We start from the raw sequence: 23,382 nt of genomic DNA on the forward strand, positions 1-23,382 counted from the left end.
ATTACTTAATAATATTTTAGATGTAGATACATAGATTTAAAACTTAGCCAAGTGACTACTTTTGCTAGACTTTTTTTTTTTTTTCAAAAAAATGCACCGCAGATCTTTGCAGGATGTCTGGAAATGACCCCTCAGTACCATGTCATTCTCTTTTCGTCTTTCTTAGGTATTAAACTTAGTAAATAAATATAAGAACAATGTAGCATTCTTACAATTAGTGGACTTTATGAAATCAACTTATTTTTAATTCTTTGTTGTTTTAGATCAATATGAAAGATAATAAAAACGCCAAATATGTTGAAAATCACATTCCGTCTAATGACTTGAGAGCCTTTGTTTTTGAAAGTCAAGAGGATATGGAGATTTTCCTCAGAGAGGCAAGTACTAACCAACATACACATTGGTTCATATGGCACTTAATTTTAGCACTAATTTTAAGTTTTGTTTTTATTATCTTTAAGTAGTTTTACAAACAGTTTACCATTCAACAAATCAGTTTATAAGTACAAGGTCACCTCTTGGTCATTCTAACCAAACCGACTCTTCCACTCAATTTTCCTAGTTTCATTGGATATGCATTAAATATTATGACTGGATTTTCCCCATTTCCTTCCCCTCTTCATTCATCTACCCCTCTACCTTTTGACTTCTTCCCTTTTGAATTCCAGTTTCCTGATACACAGTTAAGTTCTTCTAAGAAATTACACCATTTGAATTCTTGCCTTTAAATACTGTACTTCGGTTAATACATTTGTGTACATTTACTTAGAACCTCAGGTGTGTGTATTTGTATATATATAAATTGGATCTAGCTTTTATATCTGAGAGACAACAAATATCCTTTATCTTTTTGGACCTGACTTCACTTAAAATAATTTTTTTACAGGTCTATCCATTTCTTTGCAGATGTGTTACATGATTCTTACTAATGGATGAGTAAAATTCCATTGTGTATGTATACCACATTTTCTTGAGTTATTTTTTCCGTTGAAGGGCATTTGGGCTCTTTCTGTACCTTGGCTAGTATGAATAGTGCAGCAGTGAACATGGTTGTGCAAGTGGCTTTATTGTATTCTGATTTGTATATTCTTTTGGATAAATGCCCAAGAGTGGTATTGCTAAATCATAGAAGTTTTGTTTTTGGTGAATTTCCAAACTGCTTCCCAGACTGACTGAGCAAGTTTACATTACATTTCCACCAGTAGTTCATTAGAGTTCCTTTTCCCCACATCTGGATCTGTTCCCACAAACAGCATCTGTTGTTTGTATTCTAACTGGGATAAGATGGAATCTTAATGTTGTTTTGAATTGCATTTCATTTATGACCAGACGTGTGGAAAAATTCTTCATGTATTTATTGCCTATTTTTACTTCTAAGTCTGTTTAGCTCATTTGCCCATTTATTAATTGAGTTGTTGGTTCTTTGAGGATTTAGAGCTCTGTGTTTTATGGTTATCTGGCCATTGTCTGACATATAGCAAAGACTTCTCATTCGTAGGTCTTTTTATCTGTCTGTAAGAACATTGAAGCATGCGCAGCAATATGTAATTAGATAATTTCTGTTTGGAAATGGCCAGCATATCCTGTACCAAATACCTTACATTGTATCATAACTGGAAAGGGTGTTTCTTCTACCTTTTGTTGAGTTTTGGCATTATTGCTTCCATGCTGTATTATAGAACTTATCAGTGAGAATGTCCAGGTCTTGAGTGTCTTTGCATTATCATGTTACAAATTTGGCAGTATATTTGCATTCAAGCAGTTTTTCTAGTTTATCTAGTTTATCTAGTTTATCTAGATAAAGTATTTCAATATAATAAATAAAGTATTTCAAAATAAAGTATTTGAATATGTAAAGTATTTCAAATAAAGTATTTCAAAATATTGTCTATTTAATGTTTAATCTTTCACCACTAAGCCTGTCAGTGAATATTTTATTTAAGGCACTGCATAATTCAGTTCTAGATTTCAATTTAATTTTATTTTAATCTGCTAAAATTTGTCATCTGTTCATCATGATGATAGTTTTCTTGCATGTATGTAATAGCTGCTTTAAAGTTGTTATTTTCTAATTCCAGCCTCTGAGTTCATATGAAGTTAGTTTCTCTTAACTATGTATAATATCATTTTTTTCTTATACATAGTAATTCTTTTCATTGTACATGAAATTGTAGATAATTGTCGACATATTCACTTACTTTAAAGAGACAAGCAGACAGTTAACTCAGCTGGACTCAATCTGTATCCTGTATATTGGTTACCAACTGAAGTTTCCATTCAGTGTTTTTCAGCTTTCTGTTTTCACATATTTCCACCTCGAATTTGTCAATACCTTTATAGTTTATAGATCACTTAAGAATTTAAACATAATTTTTATTAATATATATTTTTTTTGTAAAGATACTGTACAGAGGTTACAGTTACATGAGTAAGATAATGAATACCTTTCCTGCCGAGGACTGTTAACCCCTCCTTTGTTTTTCCGCTACCATTCCATCCCTTCCCTTCTCCCACCCCCCCACCCCCCCTCAAGTTATAAAGTTCTTTTTCAACATAGTGTCTTGTATATCTCATTGCTACAATGGGTCCACCTGTATCCTTATTTTAGCATTTTGTTATTTCCCTTCCCCTCCCCAAATTAGAAAAATGAAACAAATTTATATACAAATTTTTGAGGCTTTTCACTTTGTAACACCTTCTAAGAATTTATCATCAGTATAGCCATTATTGTTGCCACAAATAACATCCTGTGCAGCTTTCTACCTGAATTCCATTTCTGTTCCCATACTGCAAATTGGGAAATTCCCTCACACCGTAAGCCACATAAACACAAATCTCACCTGATGCTGTCCTCTGCTTCTAGATGTCAGTTACCCTCCAGCTTCTATTTCTCATGCTGTCCTCTTGCTTCTAGATGTCAGTTACCCTCCAGCTTCTATTTCTCATGCTGTCCTCTTGCTTCTAGATGTCAGTTATACTCCAGCTTCTATTTCTCTAGTGCCTTCTCGTGATAGTTAAAAGTTTTTGCCCAGAGCTTATAATCATTTTTAGACGAGTTAGCCCAATACAAGAAAATCTGCTCTTAATGAAAATATTCTTTTCCCTTTTGTATTATTTTGAAGTAAATCTCAAATTTCAACACTTACCTCTTAAAAATAAAAAAGGGACTCTTGCCATGTGTGGAGGATCACAAGTTTATAGCTAGGCTGAATTATCTAGCAAGATCATTTCCAAACAAAAGAGGGGGGAGGGAGGGGAGAAATTGTCTCTTTGTAATAGTATATAACTGCTACAATAACATCACAGTAAAATTTCCTCCTAATCAAATATCAAGTATTCAAATTTCTTATCCCATGAATGATGGTAGCAAAATGGCAACTTTACAAATTACTTTTATTGCAAGTGTATAATAATGAAAATAATCTTGGCTTTCCCATACACTCAGGTTCGTGACAATAAAAAATTAAGAGTAAATGCTGTTATGGCTCCCAGGATTTCATATGCAGACAAAGCACCTTCCAGATCTCTGAATGAACTAAGGTAAGTCTTGACGATATTATAAAAATTAATTTTAAAATAATCATCTTTTTGTCATATATTTGTTATAAGCTGTTTCTCTTTTTTAGGATAGCTAAACTAGGAAATGTGACATCCTATACCATATAGATTACATTTTAGTCAGAAGAACAATATTGAACTATCTAATAAAAGATACTAAAATATTCTTTATAGAGATAAGAGTTGATTATTGATAAAGTAAAGTGATCAGTCACTTTATAATGCAAGAATAATTTTTGGAACTGAATATAAAACTTAGTTGGAAACTAAGTAAAAAGCCCCAAGTATAAGTAGGTATTCTTAATATAAAAACAATAGGAAGATCCGGGCGCTGGTGGCTCACGCCTGTAATCCTAGCTACTCAGGCTGAGATCTGAGGATCGAGGTTCAAAGCCAGCCGGGGCAGGAGAGACCGTGAGACTCCTATCTCCAATAAACCACCAGAAAACCGGAAGTGGCGCTGTAGCTCAAGTGGTAGAGCGCTCGCCTTGAGCTGAAGAGCTGAGGGACAGTGCCCAGGCCCAGAGTTCAAGCCCCACGACCGACCAAAAAAAAAAAAAAAAAAAAAACAATAGGAAGAATAACTTAATAGTTTATGATAGAAAGCTTAAACTTCTTTAACAAGGAAGTAAACATACTCATGAAGTCATTTTAAAGTGTAAAAAAATCAAACTTTCATTTACCATTGTCAGAACAATTTATATTCTACTTATTGCTTATTTGCTACTTCAACAGATTTTTTTTAAACGCTTTCTTAAGAACAAAAAATCATCAGTATCTTTTCCTTTTCTTTTTTCAGACAATATGGATTTTTCTCTTACTTACGAGAATTATTTGATGCACCTGACCCTGTAATGAGTTATCTTTGTTGTCAGTATCATATTCATGAAGTTCCTGTCGGGACTGAAAGGACCAGAGAAAGAATTGAGCGGGTGAGAAAGTACAGATGCATTACCAGAATCACAGTTTTGTTAAAATTACTTGTTTAAAGTAAAACAAAAAGTACTAGAAGTTTTAAATAAGTATTGTTGGTTTTATAAACTATGGTAGTTGTGTTGACTACTTTATGAAAAAAGTGATACAGAATTTATTAGTTTAAGCATAAATTTAGAGTAATTGAATAAAGTTAAAACTTGCAAAGAATTATCTAGGTATTCTGACCTGATTCTGCCTTGTTTGATAAACCTGTGTTCATTCATATTTTAGTTGTTACCATTCTTTTATTCTAGATTATATTTCAAACAAATTATACTTTAGAAAGGTGGGCTAGAGTATAGAATTGTTTTAGTAAATATTCTTAAAGCTTTAAGATTATTTCAATATTTAAATGAACACATCTCACTTTTTTCTATACTAGTATATAGCCTTAGAAATTCTTAGTTTCTACCTTCTTCTAAAGATGTTTGAAATTTTCTTCTTAAAAGTAATTTTATGTCACCAAACCATGTGTGGTTTTATTATGAGCAGAAATAGAGAATATGTCTTTCTCAACAGATTTTTTTATAACAACAAGTTGCCATATTAATACTTCATATAGATCATGAGAACTTAACTATTATTTATAATACAATTTATTTTCTTTTTTTAATTATCTTTAGGTAGTTGTACAAAGGGGTTGCCATTCAGCAAAGCATTTTATGAATACAATTCCTCTCTCTCAGTGTCACCCCTTTGATACAATTTTCTAATCAGTGTCCCAGTATTTCTATGATCACTCGTTTTGGCTCTGTTCTTCACTAACAGGATAGAAGTGAGGAGTTTTCCAATTCATTTTTCAAAAATGAGTTACTTAAAACAAAATGCCTGTCTTTGAGATAAACATTAAATCATAAAGTAGTTGATCATTGGAATAACCCAAAAATAGAACTCTCCATATTGATGTAATTCTCTCATATCTTAATTCAGTGAGGTTTAGAAACTAGACAACACCATTTATAGACCAAACTAATTTGTTTGATGTCTTCAGGAATAGTTAGAGCTAATTTTAAAAATAAATAAGAGTAGTAAGAATTCTTTATTGATTCAGAAAGACAACAGAATGCTTGATAAGGCTTTCATTCTTTTTTTTTTTTTCCTTTTGTCAGTCCCGGGATTTGAACTCTGGGCCTGGGTGCTATCCCTGAGCTATTTCATTCAAGGCTAGTGCTCTATCACTTGGATCCACAGCTCCACTCTGGCTTTGTCTGTGCTTATTGGAGATAAGAGTCTCATGGACTTTCCTGCCTAGGCTGGCTTCAAGCTATGATCCTCAGATCTCAGCCTCCTGAGTAGCCAGGATTACAGGTGTAAGCTACTGGCCCCTGGCTGCCTTTCATATCTTTACTTTGTTGCAGAAAGGGGCGATTGCTATACTTGGAAAATCTTTTTATTTCAATAATGCTTCCAAGTGGAATTGTTTTTATTATTTTATGTACTTTTAACATTTTGAGTCACCTAGAGAACTTTAATACTATGTTTTATAGAGAGATAATATTCAACTCATATAATTTACATTGAAACTAAAATTAATTCTTCTCATCCCCTATACTTCTGTTCAGGTAATTTTCATTTACCTTAATTCTTTGATGTTACCTAAGTGATAAATTTTTTCTAGCACTCCTCTTCTACCTATCCCCAAGGTCCTAGGGATTGAACATAGGGCCTGTGCATGCTACTCAGACAAGCATTCTACTATTGAACTATATTTCTAGTCCACATAATGACTTCTAAAATTCTTAAGCACATTGAATATTATTATCTGATTGTCACAATACCCAGCTTAGAGCTGTGTTGTAGAAAAAAAACTTAAATTATGCTGAAATTTTTTTCAGTCGTTTGTGCATATATTAAAGATACATTATGAAGTATTCCAGAATTTGGTAAATCCTTGGGATTATGTTAGCTAGCCATCTTTCAGAATATGTAAATTTTTGTGGAAGAAGTTTATTCTCTTTATATCCTTAAGTCCTCTATTTCATGTACAGATATTGATAATAATTGCTTCTTTCTTTGAATAAGAATACATTTGAAAAAATCTCATTAATAGAAGTGTGGCCCATAGCACCCAAAAGGAGGATTTTGGTTTGGTTTTTGTCATGCTGGGGATTAAACTCAGCCCTCACACATGTTAGACAAGCATCATACTGTTGATCTATATCCACAGCTTCTAAATATATATTACTTAGTGTATATTTTATTATTTTAACATTTTAGCTTCTCCAATAGTGAGTAAGTCTATTTATAGAATTATTTCCCCATTAATCTCTACAGTTCTCCCCTTTGGTTAAATTGTTGGCCTCATTGGCTTGAAATGTCCTTTTTGCAGGAAATGATCTTTCTTAGTTTCTCTGGTAGTTCAAATCCCTGTTAAAACTAATTTTCATGAAATTTGAATAGATAAATATCTAGTCATAACCTTTATTCTAAATTATTCAGAATTTAGGAAGCTAATTTATCTCTTTTAACCAAGGCACAATAGTATTGGATGTTCCTTTAGAGATTGGGAAAAAGTAAGTATGTGTTATACATATTTGAATAATATAATCAAAAGAAGGAGAGAGTAAAAAGTACATTTAGTGCATTTTGATATTCCCATAATTTTCTTGGTTTGTGTTTTTAATTTTTTTGTTCCTTAAAACATGTTTTATTAGATTTTTTTAGATGTTTACAGATTCTTGTTTTATATTATAGGTAATAAAAGAAACTCGTTTAAGACAAATTTACACAGCAGAAGAAAAGTATGTGGTGAAAACGTCTTTTTATTCAAACAAAGTTATTTCTAGTAACACATCCCTTAAAGTTGCCCAGTTCCTCACAGTTACTGTAGATCTAGAGCAAAGAAGACACTTGGAAGAACAACTAAAGGTTAGTCCATTTGATTATTAGAAAAGAATATGAAATGAGGACTGGGAGTGTGGCCTAGTGGTAGAGTGCTTGCCTACCATGCACAAATCCCAGGCCTGGGTTCGATTCCTCAGTACCAGATAAACAGAAAAAGCCAGAAGTGATGATGTGACTCCAGTGGTAGAGTGTTAGCCTTGAACAAAAAGAAGCTCAGGGACAGTTCCCCGGCCCTGAGTTCAAGCCCCAGGACTGGAAAAAAAAAAATGTGAAACGGATTTCTGAAAAATGAGTCTCTAGAATTTTTAAAAAATTGTTAACAGGGCTGGGAAGGTGGCTCAGTGGTAGAGCGCTTGCCTTGCATGCTTGAGGCACTGGGTTCAATTCCTCAGCACCACATAAGCAAAGACAAAAAAGCCAGAAGTGGCGCTATGGCTCAAGTGGTAGAGCGCTAGCCTTGAGCTGAAGAGCTGATGGACAGCGCCCAGGCCCAGAGTTCAGGCCCCATGACTGGACCCCCCCCAAAAAAAAATGTTAACAATTTTTCTTATCTCATAGGAAATTAATAGAAAATTGCAAGCAGTGGACTCAGGATTGATTGCTTTGCGTGATACAAACAAACATCTAGAACACAAAGACAATGAACTTAGACAAAAGAAGAAGGAACTTCTTGACAGAAAAACCAAGAAGAGGCAACTGGAACAAAAACTTAGTTCCAAGCTAGAAAGGTATCTTTCAGCCTTTTTTTCATGGTAGAGGAATCACAAAATATTGCATGGCTTGCTCATTAAACCCTTTAAAGACAGCATATTTCCCACAAGCACATTTTGTTATAATTTTTGAAGTATATGTGTGTAGGCGGGGGGGATTATTTATTCATTACATAGTTGTACTTTTTGATACAGAGTCTCACTGTGTAGTTTTATCTAACCTCAAACTTATGATTCTCCTGTCTGCTTCCCAAGTGCCTGTCTACATGTAATATCTAAAGTTTTAATTTTTTTTTGTTCAAATACAGTTTGATAGAGTAAGGAACAGTGAGACTGAATTATTTTGGTTTTTTGTACATAATTTAAAAATTAGTAAGTTCCCTGTAGAGGTGATATTCATTACATTAGAAAATAAAAACTGAGTATTTAAATTATTAATTCATTTAAAAATAAATTCATATGTTAACATAAAACATTTTTCTAAATAAAGTATATTTAGTGAGGAGAGTAACATTATTGAATGTTTTTGCAAATACCTTTAAAGTCAATAAGTTTTTTCAATCTCCTTTTGTATTCAATCTATTGAGATATTTTGCTAGAAATAAAAATGAAATGCAGGAATATTTTAATGCACTTTTCAAATAATTGTGGATATACTTTAATGCCATATCAAAATTTACCAAGAGTAGGTGGTTAAATTTTAATTGCAGTATGGGATATGAAATCATATTTCAAGACAGTGAACTTTATGCTATATTTTAAATGACTCTTTACTCAAGAGTGATTTTTTTTTGGGGGGGGGAGCAGTTGTGGGGCCTGACACTGGGCCTGGACACTGTCCCTTAGCTCTTCAGCTCAAGGCTAGTGCTCTACCACTTGAGCCACAGCGCCACTTCCGGCTTTTTTCTTTCTGCTTATGTGGTGCTGAGGAATTGAACCCAGGGCCTCATGCATGCAAGGCAAATGCTCTACCACTGAGCCACCTTCCCAGCCCTCAAGAGTGATTTTTGTTCTGTAAATATATTGCTCATTCGAAACATTTTTCACCAGTGTTATTTTAAATGTTGACTTATTTTATTATATAATACCAAAGAAAAGACCACAGTAATATCCCATAGTAAGTTATTAAAAATTGGGAAGCTATCAAGCTCATGGTCTTAGCAAATTTCCTAAAATTTTAATTTTAATTTGAAAGCTTTACTTTTATCATTTGGCAACAAATGATAAACCAGTTATTTGAAATGATAAGTGATTTTATTCTTTTTAGGAAAGGAAAATTACCAAACAAGTATGAAGTAATCAGCTTATCTTTCTTTCAAGTAAAACTGGCATTCTCTATTTATTTTAAGTATCTAGTCTAGCTCCGAAGTTAAAAATAACATGAAGTGCTTTTCCTTGTAATAATTAGTATGCTTGTATAGAACAGAAATGGTCAGTAAGTACAGTGTACATCCTTTCTCATCACACAGTGTTAGAAAATATCTGGCCAAAATTTGAGATTTTATAAAAATCTAGTTTCTTTTCATCAAGAATATTCCTAGGCAAATCTGGCATTTTTGAGAATTTGAGTGCAAGGGATGATGAACTTAATGACTACTACCTCCTTTTTGTTGCTATTACCTTGTTTCATTCGAAAGCTTGCTTCCACTCGCACAACTTCAGTGCAAATGTCAACAGTGAAGAGGGCAAGGATGTCCTGTTACTATTAAGAAAATAGATTTGACCTTGCATTTCCCTTCAAGTAATTTTAGGAATCTCCACGAAACCATTAGCCATATTTATATGTCAGTTGAGTTCAAAGTGGTGAAAGAGAGGGAGGAAAGGTATTGACAGAAACATTGACAAAATAGTCCATTTTCTTACCAGATGTGCCAGAGTAGTAATAGGGAGATAGGAAGTAACTTTGATTCTTACAGAATAGCTGGGTTTATCTCACTCATTCAGTTTCATTCTTCCTTGTTAAGATTGGCATCTTTGCCACAGTGGTTCCATGTGAAAAGTCTTTTTCCAAAAGAAAAAGCTAGTCACCTACTGGGAAAGCCCAATAGCCAGTCTCAGAACTGATTATAACTCTTAGCTTTGAATTTCTGTGATTTGTAGAAATTTGAATATGTCTGATAGGACAGTATCTACTAGAGGAAAGGAAGATGGCTCCCAAGTAAAGCTTTTCCCAGAGGCCCCCAGGAGAACCTAAACTTTTTGCTCTTGTTCTTTGTTGTTCTTACAAGCTCTTACCCAGAGAAAGAAAGTAGAGATTTGCTATATAATCAAAATCTAATAATAAATGATAACTCACTGTCTTGAATTAGATATATTTACTTTGGCCTAATATATTATGTGTTCCTAAACAATTCATAAGTTACGGAAGTGGAAATATGCCTCAGAGTGCCATCCTTGAATCGAAAGAGCTAAAGCAAGAGCTTGAGACCTTGAGTTCAAGCTCCACTACCACAAGAGTAAACAAATTCATAAATTGAATTATATTTGAAGTGTGGAAAGAAAATTCCCCCTTCATTTTCATCTTTTTAAAAAAGCCTCATTTTCTATTAGCTTGTTTTTAAATTAGTAATTTAATTTTCTTGATTAATGTAATTTTGTTGCTTAAAATAAAATATATATAGTCTGTATGCCTAGATTTTTTTTAAGCTGCATTTGGGTTGGTTGGTACACCTTGCTGAGGCTGAGACAGGAGGACCTCACGTTTAAGGCAAGCTTGAACTAAGACCGTTTCAAAACAAAAAAAAAGTCTTAAAGCCTCAATTTACCTGTACTGTGTGACTTGAGACTCACTGTCTAAAAGGGAACTTTGTTGGGTTGGTGCATGTCTAAAAGGGAACTTTGTTGGGTTGGTGCATGTGCCTATAATCCAAGATATTCAGAAAACAAATGAAGAAAGATGTTGGTCTGAGGCCAGCTCTTACAAAATGTAGACCCTATTTGAAAAACACTAAACAAAAAGGACTGGCAGTGTGGCCTCAGTGATAGAGTACTTAGAGCTAAGATACCTTAAGTAACCTTAAAAATAATTTTTTAAAAATAATGAACTGTCATAAAATAATGTTAATCTTTTTCAATAAAATGATTTTATATAACTATCCTTAGTCTACTATTTTATTCCTGTTATATTCATTTTGGACAGTTTCCATGGTGACCTAATGAGTGGTTTTACTAACTAGCCTCCTTTCCATTCATCCAGAGTAGGATTGCAGGATATTATCTTCTCAAGTCTTTGTCCGTCCTACCATTACTGCATGAAATTAAACACTTCTCCCATTTAGAATAACATTCAGAATCTTCTTGTATCACTCTAGATTATCACTGAATTTCTTCATTCCTCTTTATTATTGCTTTCATGCCTCTTCCTTTCTCTATAGAGATAATATGGTATAATGCACAGAACATGAAATTTTCTTATCCTTAAAGTAGCTCATCTTAGGTGATACACTTAAATTTTTTGATCCTTAGGTGTCTTCATCTTTTTAAAAGAGAACATAGGATTATTAACTTACCTTTTTATTCTGTTTTATCTGTCAATCAACTCTTCCTGCTTTAAGCCCAAAGAAAGAGATTATCAGTAATTCCTAGTTACATTGATAGTTAAATTATTATTAATAAGTTAGTTAGGGCTGGATACTATCCTAAGTTTGTTGTGTGTATTACCTTTTTAAAAGCATCTCGGGCTGGGAAGGTGGCTCAGTGGTAGAGCGCTTGCCTTGCATGCATGAGGCCCTAGGTTCCATTCCTCAGCACCACATAAGCAGAAAATAAAAAAGCTGGAAGTAGTGCTGTGGCTCAAGTGGTAGAGTGCTAGCCTTGAGCTGAAGAGCTGAGGGACAGCGACCACGCACCACGACCAGACCACAAAAAAAAAATAAAAAATAAAAATAAAAGTATCTCTACAGCTGTATGAGGGAAGTACTATGATGATCTGCAGCTGATTTACGAAGAAACGGAAGCTCGGAAGAATAACTTGTCCAAAGTTGCATTGCTTCTTTTGTTTGTTTGAGGCAGGGTCTCACTGTGTAGCCTACGCTGTCCTTAAACTTAGGATCTTCTTGCCTCAGCCTGGGAAATGCTGTTTAATCTCTTCATTGCTAATAAGTGTTTATATCAGTAGTCTAGGGGCTGGGAAGGTGTTTAGTTAAAACTTTACACTTTTGAACAGCATTGCTAAATCTAGAAAACTGCAGGAGAATTAGGGCTTTGGGTTCAATTTTTGGGTTTAACCCCTTTCTCTATCCTTATGTGTGTCATACAGCATAAAACTGATGGAACAGGACTCTTGCAACCTGGAAGAAGAGGAACGAAAAACAAGTACCAAAATCAAAGAGTTAAATGTTCAGAAAGCAAAACTTGTTACTGAATTAACAAACCTAGTAAAGGTAAGGTATTTTTCTTAATTTTAGATACATTTTTTAAAGTAGCTGATAGAGCTGGGTGCTAGGCTCATGCCTATATCCTAGCTATTCAGGAGGCTGAGATTCTGAGCATTGTGGTTTCAAATCAGCTCAAGCAGGAAAGTCTGTGAAACTCTACCTCCATTTAACCACCAAAAAAAAAGAAAACAACAGCAACAAAAAACCTGGAAGTAGAACTGTGGCTAAAGTAGTGCCATGCTTGATCAAAAAAGTTTAGGACAGTGCCCAGACCCTGTGTTCAAGTCCCAGGATGCAAAAAAAAGTATCTGATAGTTGAGATAGCTTTTAGAGGGCTTTAAGAGAGAGATGGTCTTTAAGTATTTTCTCTTCTAATTGTATATAAAAGATTTTATCATCAGTTTCAGCTTTTTTGGTTACTTGGCATTTTTTTTATAGGTAATAAATAGGTTAACTCATTAAATTATATATTATTCCAGATGACTACTATAAATACACAGGAACACACTTTCTAAAAGATTCTCTTTAAAAATTGTTTAAGATGGGGCTGGGAAGGTGGCTCAGTGGTAGAGCACTTGCCTTGCATGCCTGAGGCCCTGGGTTCAATTCCTTAGCACCACATAAGCAAAAAGAAAAAAGCCGGAAGTGGTGCTATGGCTCAAGTGGTAGAGCGCTAGCCTTGAGCTGAAGAGCTGAGGGACAGCACCTAGGCCCAGAGTTCAGGCCCCACGACCGGACCCAAAAAAAAAAAATTGTTTAAGCGAAGTATTACAGTAGAAAAGCCACTTTTTGTGAATTACAATTTTATTTTGAGAAAACTGGCTTTTTTATGGTTTTAAGCACAGATAACATATGAACTAAGTTTTGGGGGGATTTTTCTTCCTAGATTTGTACTTCTTTGCATATGCAAAAGGTAGATTTAATCCTTCAGAATACGACAATGATTTCTGAGAAGAACAAATTAGAGTCAGATTATGTAGCTGCATCTTCAAAACTACGTGTCACAGAGGTAAGATATTTCAAAGTTCAGTGTCTGATCAGTTTGAAAAACCATGTATTATCACTGGACATATGCATTTGTATGCGATATAAGTTAACAAATTTAATGCATCCTGCTTATGAGGAAGCAATATTTGGAACATTTGAGTGGCTGTGTAATCTTGACAATTTACTCTTCTTTTAATATCTGCCGGTGAAATGCTAAATACTTGTACTATGTAGAAGTGAAGAAATGTGATAAAGCACATTAATTTAAAGCCCAAAGAATATCTGGCCACAATATGGAAGTGATAGTGATATAGTTTTTCAAGCTCCAAAATCCTCTCCCCAAAATAGTACTTAGGATAATATAGCATCAACAAACTCACAGACAATATAGACAATAGCAAAACTAAGCTTTAAGCTATATCCCTGTTGGTGTAAAAAAAAAATAATAATAATTCTGTGTTCTTTCATGAAGAAGCTGTGGTGTTCTATTGAGCTATTATGTGGTCATGGTTGATTACATCACTGTCCATGTTGCTGAACTCAGTCTCCATCCCTCCTGTCTGAGTTTGGGAAACTGCTGATATCATGTCTCTCTACACTTATCTTTCTTACATTGGCCACTGCCATCTGAGTTATATCCTAAGCATAAACTCAGGTGTAATCCAAGGAATTCTTGTATAACAAAGATTCTTATCAATCAGTTTTGAAGCGTGCGTACGTATGTGCGTATGTGTTGTCTGTCTTCACTTGAACCACATTTGTACTTCTGACTTTTGGATAGTTAACTGTGCATAAGGGTCTCAAGATTTTCCTTCCCAGGCTGGCTTCAAACAGGAATTTTCAGCCTTCTGAATAGATAGGATTACAGGCATGAGCCACCAGCACCCATACTCAAGGGATTTTTTTAAATACGAATCAGTCACAAAGGCTAATCAATATCTGTGAGCTTGTGAATACAACTAGAGAAGTTAAATTAGAGGCAACATCAAAACTCATGTGATACTACTGAGAGAAAGCCCAGAAAATGGAAAAGTAAGTTGCCACCAAGTACTCCGTTTTAGAAGGAAATAGTCCCACAGGGCATAGGAAGTCAGGTCAGCAGTTCTATCTGAAAGCAACTTATATAACTTATATAAGGTGACTCTCCAGACTCGGGCAAGGTCTGATAATGCTGGCATATCTCAAGCCAATGGAAATTCCTCTTACTGAAGAGAACTATAGCTTTATAACATTAAAAGAAACAATAATAAAACATGTACTGTGTAGTCCTAAGTCAAACCATGTAAGCTTAAGCACAATTCTCTGAAAATGGCAGAAAGGAGGAAGTTTCAGTAAAATGAAATTATTTGCTAATTGTTATTATTCCACAGTTATTATCAGGAATATTAATCAATGGGGTGTTTAGGACAGAATTTTGGTACTTATAGTAAGGAGTCAATAGACATTCTCTATCCCCACAAAAAAACTTATTTCAAACAGGGATATTATATAAGTATTTATAAGAAGATAATCTTCCTAAATACCAAAATTATATGCAAAGAGAAGGGAAGTGGGCAGGGAGGCGATAGTAAAGCAGATCACGTAAGATTAAATTTTTTTACTTAATAGAGGACAAAAATCACTGGCCTGAAACAGGCAGGTCAAAAGCAAAGCTGGACATGGTAGTACATACTTGTGCAACTGGAAGAAAGCATAGGTAGGAGAATCACTTGAGCTCAGGAATCTGAGATCAGCTTTGCATTGTAAGACCCCATCTTTAAAAGAAAAAAAAAAGCCCATATCAAAGATGAAACATATTAAATGTAAATGGATCTGCTGTGTCTGTTTCAAAATCAAGGCTATCTTGAAGTAAGTTCTAACAATTTGCAGAATATAAAAGGTATATCTAAAAGAAATGAAGTTTTAAATTGAAGGATATTAGATACAGTCATCTTTTTGGTTGATGGGAAAGTAACTTTGGGCCATGGGGATGGCTACACAGCCATTGAACTATATGTTTATAATGATGGACTTATAATCTGGAAAACATATGTCAGATATATCGTTAAGTGAACTAAAAAGGACAGACTCCAGGCACCCATGGTTTACCCATGTAATGTTGTTATTCAGGAGGCTGAGATCTAAAATCTGCAGTTTGAAACCAGACTGGGCAAAAAAAGTCAATGAGACTCTTATCCCCAATTAACCAACAAAAAGCCAAAGGTGGAACTGTGACTGAAGTGGTAGAGCACTAACACACACACACACACACACACACACACACACACACACACACACACACACACACACACACACACACACACACACACACACACACACACACACACACACACACACACACACACACACACACACACACACACACACACACACACACGAGGATCGTGTACAGTGTGACTGTTCCTATATGCTCACTAAAAAAAAGTGATAAGTTAGAGCCTTTTTAAAAATTATTTATGGTAATAGGAGAAGATAAGGTCAAACTTATTTAAACAAATCCTTTTTCCTACTTTGTATTGATGTAGCAAAATAAAATTAATTTTTCTTAAACTTAGCAAAAGCAAAATGAAACATTTGCTTCTAAGTTTGGGGGGACTTGGCGTGATTTTTATTAGGGGAAGGAGGTGTGCTGGTGCTGGAACTAGAACCCAGGGTCTGGACACTGTCCCTTAGTTCTTTCACTCTTGGTTGTCACTCTACCACTTGAGTCACAGCTTCATTTCCAGTTTTTGAATGGTTAGTTTTAGAAAAGAATCTCATAGACTTGCTTACCCAGGCTGTCTTCAAACTACTATCCTCAGATCTCAGCCTCTCATAAGCTAGTTTTACATGTGTGAGCCACCAGTATCCAGTTCTCTGGCATTGTTTTAACAGTGTAGCCTCAGGGAGAAAAACAAATATTCCAAGTAACTTAAAACAGAATAATTCAGCTATAAACACAAAAGTTGTATAATGTTTTTCAGTAACCATACGGTAATAATATTTGGCAGGTTATTCTGAAGTAGGTGATAAATGTTAGTAGGATTTTCAGCATGAGAAAAACTATTTAGATATAAAGATACTCTGCAGCAGTTGAATTGTTAAACAAACGGTGGTATACATACATGTTGAAGATTACTCTCCAACAAAATAAATGAACTACTGAGTCCTGTTCTACTGAGCAAAAGGAACTAATAAGCACCTTCCAGTAAAAAAGATTATACCCTATTTGATTTATGCAGAATGCATAGTGACAGAAGTACAAGTCAGTGCTGATCATAAGACTATAGGGGGATGGTTTACAGAGGGCCGCAAAGGTTTTAAGGGTGTTGATGTATTTATTATTGAATGCATTGGGATGACCTCAAATATATTTGTCTGAACTCATTAAGTTAGACACTAAATATGTACAGTTTTATGGTTCATCAGTTGTGTACCCAAAGTTAGTGAATTTTTTAAAGAAAAATGCTATGTTAGGTTCTTTTTTAATAAATTGTTATTGAAGTATTTCTTCAGTATGAAATTTTAAAACATACTCTAGAATATGTGGAATAATAGTGAATCCATGTGCTTACTACCCATTTAACAAATTAATACTTAGACATATTTTGTTGTAGATTTTTAAACCTTTTGCTATATTCAAAGCCCCTTGTACCCTTCCAGATTCATTCCCCAAAAGTCTACCATAGTCTGGCAGTGGTATGTATATGATTTGCTTGACATCTGTTACATAAAAGTTAGTATGTTCCTCCCACCCTGTGGGAGGCTTTCTTAGAAGATACATTTTAGGAAATAGACACTGAACTGTACAGCTAAATTTTTTAAAACCTTCTGCTTCCTAAAATAGATTATGGCTATAGTGAAGTGGGGGTGGGACAAGGAGAGGATAGAGAATTTTACTAGCAGATAGTAAGAGGATATAGACACAACCAACCTAGCCAAACAGCCAAAAGTTAGAGTTGATATGCTAGAATTGATTAGTTCACTTTAGCAAAAGCTTAAGGCATAGGACAGGAAAGCATTCTTCCCCTTAAATAAACAAAAACTAAACTAAAAGAAGGCAGTAGGAATAACAGTACTCATCTTCAGTTTATAGAATGGATCAGTAAAAAGAAACAAAAGATTATACCCTGACAAGAGTTAGGAGGGAGACATTTAGGTCATGAACATGTGGGAAGGTCATTTGCCATTTGTCCAATCATCTACGCACTGTTGGTCAATAATTTTAGCACACAAATTAAAGTTACTTCATTGGTAAGAATCTGAATGTTGTTGTCTAGTACATGGAAGAGATTTTATGAAGATGCAGACATAGTATGGAGATTTAAACTCAATCAAAATACAGAATTTAATCTTGGCACTTGAAGTTTGTGAAATCATTGCTAATGAGAACTTAAGACAGAAGTTTGTGTCTTATTTATAGAAGTATTGTGAAATCGTAGTAATTGCTTTGGAGTAAGCACTCTTGTAAAATTTAACCTAGTCTGAACATAACTACTTTTCTAAACAGCCCTACTTAAGATGGATGTACTGAGATTAGATAAATATTTACAAGATGTTATTTAATGATCTGTGTGCTCAGTAGTAGTGGAAATATTACTGTTTTGAGTAACACTAACTGCTATGTTTCTGGGGAGTAGGAAAGTTTCTTGTGAGGTTTTTAGTCTCTTTGTATTACTCTTTTTTTTTTTTAATATAGCCATACTATACCAGAGACATAATCACTGATTAGCTGCTTTTCCCTATTCATTCTTATTAATTCTTGCCATCTTTGTGTAAGTAAGCTAAGTGTATCACAACCATCTTAAAGGTACAACTGCTATAGAAACTTTGCTATCAAGAAAGCACAGTTAGCCAAAGAAATTCATTATGCATGTATTACGGTCATATTTTAAATCATAATTTCTTAGTTTGTTGCTTAATTTAAAGGAATTAGAGAAGTATTACTTTTCCCATCATGATTCTCTTGCTACTGTTTCTTTCCATTCCCTTTCTCCAGTTCAGCCATTACACATTCATAATTCACCTTTTTCTCATTCCATGGCTACTGCCCAGTCTGACTTTTACTCTTAAGTTTTAATACCTACAAGCTCTTATTTTTAGTCTTCTTCTACTTAGAAATCTATAGCTTATACATAAATAACAATTTCCTTCATACTAATGTTACTACTACCTCTGATTTTATCTTGCATTCTCTCAGAATTGTTTTATACTTCTCATACTAATTTAAAAGTTCTATTTTTGTTTCTTTTTTGTTTATAATGTTTTGTCGCTATTTGTTTTTTCTTCCAGTGCTAGGGATTGAACCCAGTGCCTCCCACATGCTAAAGTAAGCATTTTCTTTAGTATGTTGAAATCATTGTTCATGTTTACACTGGGCTAATGATTTTGCATTGATAGTTTTGTTTTATTCTGTTTGTTTTTGAGACAATTCTCATTATATAGTCCAGGTTGGTTTCCAACATGCTATATAGCCCAGACTGACCTCGATTTCAAGGTTCCCAGGCCTCCCGATTAGCGCTGGGGCTATAGATGTGTGCCACCATATCTGGTTTCCCTCCATTGTGATGTAGTCTTGAGAACTACAAGTCAGCCAAGGCTGAGTTGGAACCACAGTCCCCCCAATCTTAGTTTAGAATGATAGGCACACAGTACTGCACCCAGTTTTGTTTTATTCTTAAGTATTTATTAACAATTCAATTTAACAGTTTATTAACTATTCTAAAAAATTGTATGAATTTCTTCTTTCTTCCACAAGAGGGCCTTCCTTACTTAAATGTCAAAGTGTTTCCAGTGGAACTTTACTTAAAAAGCATTTTGGAGAGCCTGGTGCCAGTTGCTCACACCTGTAATTCCAACTACTTAGAAGGCTGAGACCTGAGAATTGGGTTCAAATCCAGCCCACCCATGAGAGTCTGTAAGGCCCTTTTATTTTTTTTTTCATTTTTGTCGGTCACGGGGCATTTGAACTAAGGGCGTGGGTACTCTCCCTGAACTTTTTCCCTCAAGGCTAGTGGTTTACTGCTTTGAACCACTGTGCCACTTCTGGTTTTTTGGTGGTTAATTGGAGATAAGAGTCTCATGGGCTTCGAACCACGATCCTCAGATCTCAGCCTCTTGAGTAGCTAGGTTACAGGTATGAGCCACAGCACCTGGCTTGTAAGGCTCTTATCACCAACCAAACACCAAAAATGCAGAAGTAGAGATGTGGCTCAAGTGTAGAGTGTTAGCCTCGAGCACCAAAGCTCAGGGACAGTACCCAGGCCCTGAGATGGCCCTGAGTTCAAGCTCCAGGACTGGTACCAAAGAAAAAAAAAAGGAGGGAGAGAGGGATAGAAAAAGAAATTAAATATTTCTTTTCTCTAGTGGGGGGTAACAAGTCCTAGTTTTTGTTTTTTGTACCAGTGCTAGTTAAGGCTAGAACTCTACATTTGAGCCACTATGAGCTTTGTGGTAGTTAATTTGAGACATGAGTCTCAGACACTTTCCTGCCTGGGCTGACTTTGAACCTTGATCTTCAGATCTCAGTCTCCTAAGTAGTTAGGATTCCAGGCATAAGCCATTGGTACCCAGCTAATATTCATTTCTTTTCATATATGAATGCAATCCTTTCTGAGATGTTAGTGTAGAGAACATTCTGTAAATTTTAGTATTTGCTCATGCCTTAAACAGATGCAGTATTTCTATTCTATAATCACTGTTGAAGGCAAGCCTCAAAGCAGAAATGTAAAGAGAATCTTTTCATTGCCTTTATTTTATAGCATGATATAATAGTATATTCTTTTATTTCTGGCACCCCCTCATCCCACAAAGAAAAGTTCAGTAAGGATTGTGGTTTAAAGTGGATCTGCTATGTGAAGAGGTAAGTCCCAAACATGGATATCTGGAAATAATCTTTTCTTAGATTTTATAAGACATCAAACAGAAGGAAATTTTATGTAAGGCTTTTATCCTTCTAAGTCCAGAACTTCAAAAAATTGACTCTGATATTAATTTTTATTTCCTTTTATTTTCTTTTTTTTTGTTTTTGGCAGTAGTAAAGTTTGAGCCCAGGCTTTATACAGTAACTGTAGTCTTGAGCCATGTCCCCATCTCTTTTTTTTTTTCCGCTTTTAACGGTTTTTCAGATAGGTTCTTGTTTTTACCCAGACCCAGCCTCAGTGAAAGATCCTCCTCTTTAAACCTCCTGAAAAACTGGGATCAAAGGCACATATCATCACCATACTCAGCTTTTTGGTTAAGATAATGTTTTACTAATTTTTTTGCCTGGGCTAGCTTCAACTGTGATCCTCTTAATCTCCACTTCCCAAGTAATTGAAATAACAGGGTTGAATCACTGTGCCCAGCCTAACTAATGTTGAAAGGAATAGAATCAGGAATAGAACTCATTAGAAGTGCTTAGTTTCTATCCAGCTGTCCCTTATTTTACATTTGCTTGAGTAGAGTGCCCTTAAAACAGGTGACTTGAAAGTCTTTAACATTCTCCCAGGTTGTAGTGATTGAGGAATGTATTTAAGGAAACCTTAGGACTAAATAACTAATGTATAAAGGGTTACTTGTATTTTTTTCAGTTCTGTCCAGTATATGTCTTTTTACTTCTCTAATGATTGGCTTGGTTTAGTTCATTCGCTGTTAAACTTGTGTGCATAAAAATCAGTGAGAGACTTTGTTAATAAATAACAAAGATACAAGTCTTATTTCCAGAGATATTAATCTGATAGATCTAGGGTATGGCTAGGGCAGCAAACTCCTTTCACCATGGGTGTTATGTGCAGTCTAGTTTGAAATTTAATGGAAAGAGCAAGATAGCCCTGCTTTCTTTCCTAGAAACCTGCTCACCTATAGTTTTACAACCTTGAGCCAGTTTCTTAATGTCTCTTTGCTGTATCTAAAAAAAGGAGAGAGAGAACGTATTTCTCAAGATCGTTTTCAGGATTGAATTAACACTTGGGGTATAATAATGATTGGCCTGTAAAGGCATCCTGTAGGGTGAGTTTGACCCTTATGTACTTTGTCCATTCTAATCTTGTATACCTTTACATATTTCTCATCTTCAATCATATTCAATTACTATTACATCTTTGGAACTTCCACTGCTTTACATTCATAATCACCAGTCTCTGGAATGCCTTCTGCTACTGCTTTTTCAGTAATTCTTCTCTTTAAAGCTGTTCGGTTGTCACAGCTTCTGTGACAATTCTGCACTTTCTCCATCCCTTTCTCCAGTTTCGTATTCTGTCTAGACTGTTGCACTGAGCAGCACTTACTTCTCTATTATGAACATTGTGTGTCCTCTAAGCAGATGTTGCTATGAATCCTGGTGCTCTCTTATATGTGAGCTTGAACAAGTTGTCATAATTCCTTCCCATCTTTTTTTCTTTTTAGTATGTATAATAGGGATAATTTTGAGAGTAAAGCACCTACTCAAGGACATTAGCACTGAATAAATAGTACCTATTTCTTGTGAGGATAGTAATTTCTCCATGTATACATTTCTACTTCTCAGTAATTACTTGATAAATAACTGGTAACTACATAAAAGACGGGCTGGGAAGGTAGCTCAGTGGTAGAGCACTTGCCTTGCATGCATGAGGCCCTGAGTTTGATTCCTCAACACCACATAAGCAAAAAGAAAAAAGCCAGAAGTGGCTCTGTGGCTCAAGTGGTAGAACACTAACCTTGAGCTGAAGAGCTGAGGGACAGCGCCCAGGCCCAGAGTTCAGGACCCATGACGGGACCCTAAATAAATAAATAAATAAATAAATAAATAAATGGCAAAAACTGTCAAACACATTTAAAGGTTTATGTTTGTTGACTTTTCTTACTTGAACCTTACATAAAGTGAATTTCAAAGTTCATTAGAGTATATTTACATGTAGTCATTAAACTTTCAGAAAAACAGTTACATTTTAGAGTTCTTGTATATTAGAGAAATGGCCAGTTATTAATATGCTGATGTATTTTAAAGTTTAATTTGAAACTTAACCTTTATGATTAAAGGCAGTTTTGATTTGAGATATGGCTCAAGTGATACAATTGCCATCAGAATAAAAATTCAGAAATTTATTTCATATATGCTAATTTAATAAAACTGGCCTCTTATTTAACTGTAACATTCAAATTTTTAGAGTATTTGTTTTTTCTCTAATAGCAACAGTTTGTTGAGTTGGATGAAAACAGACTAAGATTATTACAGAAATGCAAAGAACTTATGAAGCGAGCGAGGCAAGTATGTAACCTGCGTGCAGAGCAGATTGTTCCTCAAGAATATCAGACAGTAAGTATAAAAAGTATACAGTGCTACCATTGCCATAAAACATTGTTTTGAGCTTAAAATATCCTTGGCCGTTGTATGCGTCATTAAAAAATAGTCTCCTATTTTTAGCTGAATATATGTATAAAATAATTTGGCTTAACAGATCTTCTATACTCAAATGTTACCAGTTTTACTGGTAATAGTAAGTAAATCTTAAAACATAGGAATCAACTTTAGAATCACACCCTCCCCGCCCCCCCCCCCCCAAAGATCACTTTTTAAAAGGAAGAGGTACTATTGAGAGTTTATTGTGGAAACCTGGGGTATATTTTTCAAGGACACCAGTAGTTGGTATGGAAGAAACAGTAAATAGGAGTGATATTTAGAAAAAGCAAAAGCAAAATGAAAATGTTTTCCCAGAAATTGGTGTGTTTATGGTTAAATATATCAGTAAGGAAAGGAAGAAAGAGCCTTTCCTTGTTTTCATTATATTTTATAGGTTGACATATTAGGAAGTAAACCTAGGAGATGCTATCCTTCAGTCCACATTCTACCATTAATTATGTACCCCTAGGTTTATCTGACAAGTGGGAGGGATAACTTCCCTATATACTTATACACGGTCATGTCAACATAAAGTTAGAGAAAATGACTTTTAAAATAATAACTTTTTTTATTCTTAGTTTGAAGTTCATCT

General features: G+C 34.7%; 1 protein-coding gene across 3 annotated transcripts in view; it reads left to right on the top strand.

Moving 5' to 3' along the window:
• The window catches only part of Smc5 (structural maintenance of chromosomes 5), an 80,386-nt gene that overhangs the window by 45,762 nt on the left and 11,242 nt on the right, over positions 1 to 23,382 (top strand). For all 3 annotated transcript variants that reach the window (XM_070035713.1, XM_070035714.1, XM_070035715.1), the window contains exons 11-18: positions 264 to 377; positions 3,446 to 3,540; positions 4,358 to 4,490; positions 7,228 to 7,401; positions 7,936 to 8,105; positions 12,346 to 12,469; positions 13,350 to 13,472; positions 22,581 to 22,706. In XM_070035713.1, the coding sequence (XP_069891814.1) occupies positions 264 to 377; positions 3,446 to 3,540; positions 4,358 to 4,490; positions 7,228 to 7,401; positions 7,936 to 8,105; positions 12,346 to 12,469; positions 13,350 to 13,472; positions 22,581 to 22,706 (1,059 nt within the window). The remainder of the gene's footprint in view (positions 1 to 263; positions 378 to 3,445; positions 3,541 to 4,357; positions 4,491 to 7,227; positions 7,402 to 7,935; positions 8,106 to 12,345; positions 12,470 to 13,349; positions 13,473 to 22,580; positions 22,707 to 23,382) is intronic.

The sequence above is a fragment of the Dipodomys merriami genome, unplaced genomic scaffold (assembly GCF_024711535.1).
Source record: "Dipodomys merriami isolate MVZ:Mamm:240054 unplaced genomic scaffold, mDipMer1.0.p SCAF_26, whole genome shotgun sequence".
In the NCBI taxonomy this organism is placed as follows: Eukaryota; Metazoa; Chordata; class Mammalia; order Rodentia; family Heteromyidae; genus Dipodomys; species Dipodomys merriami.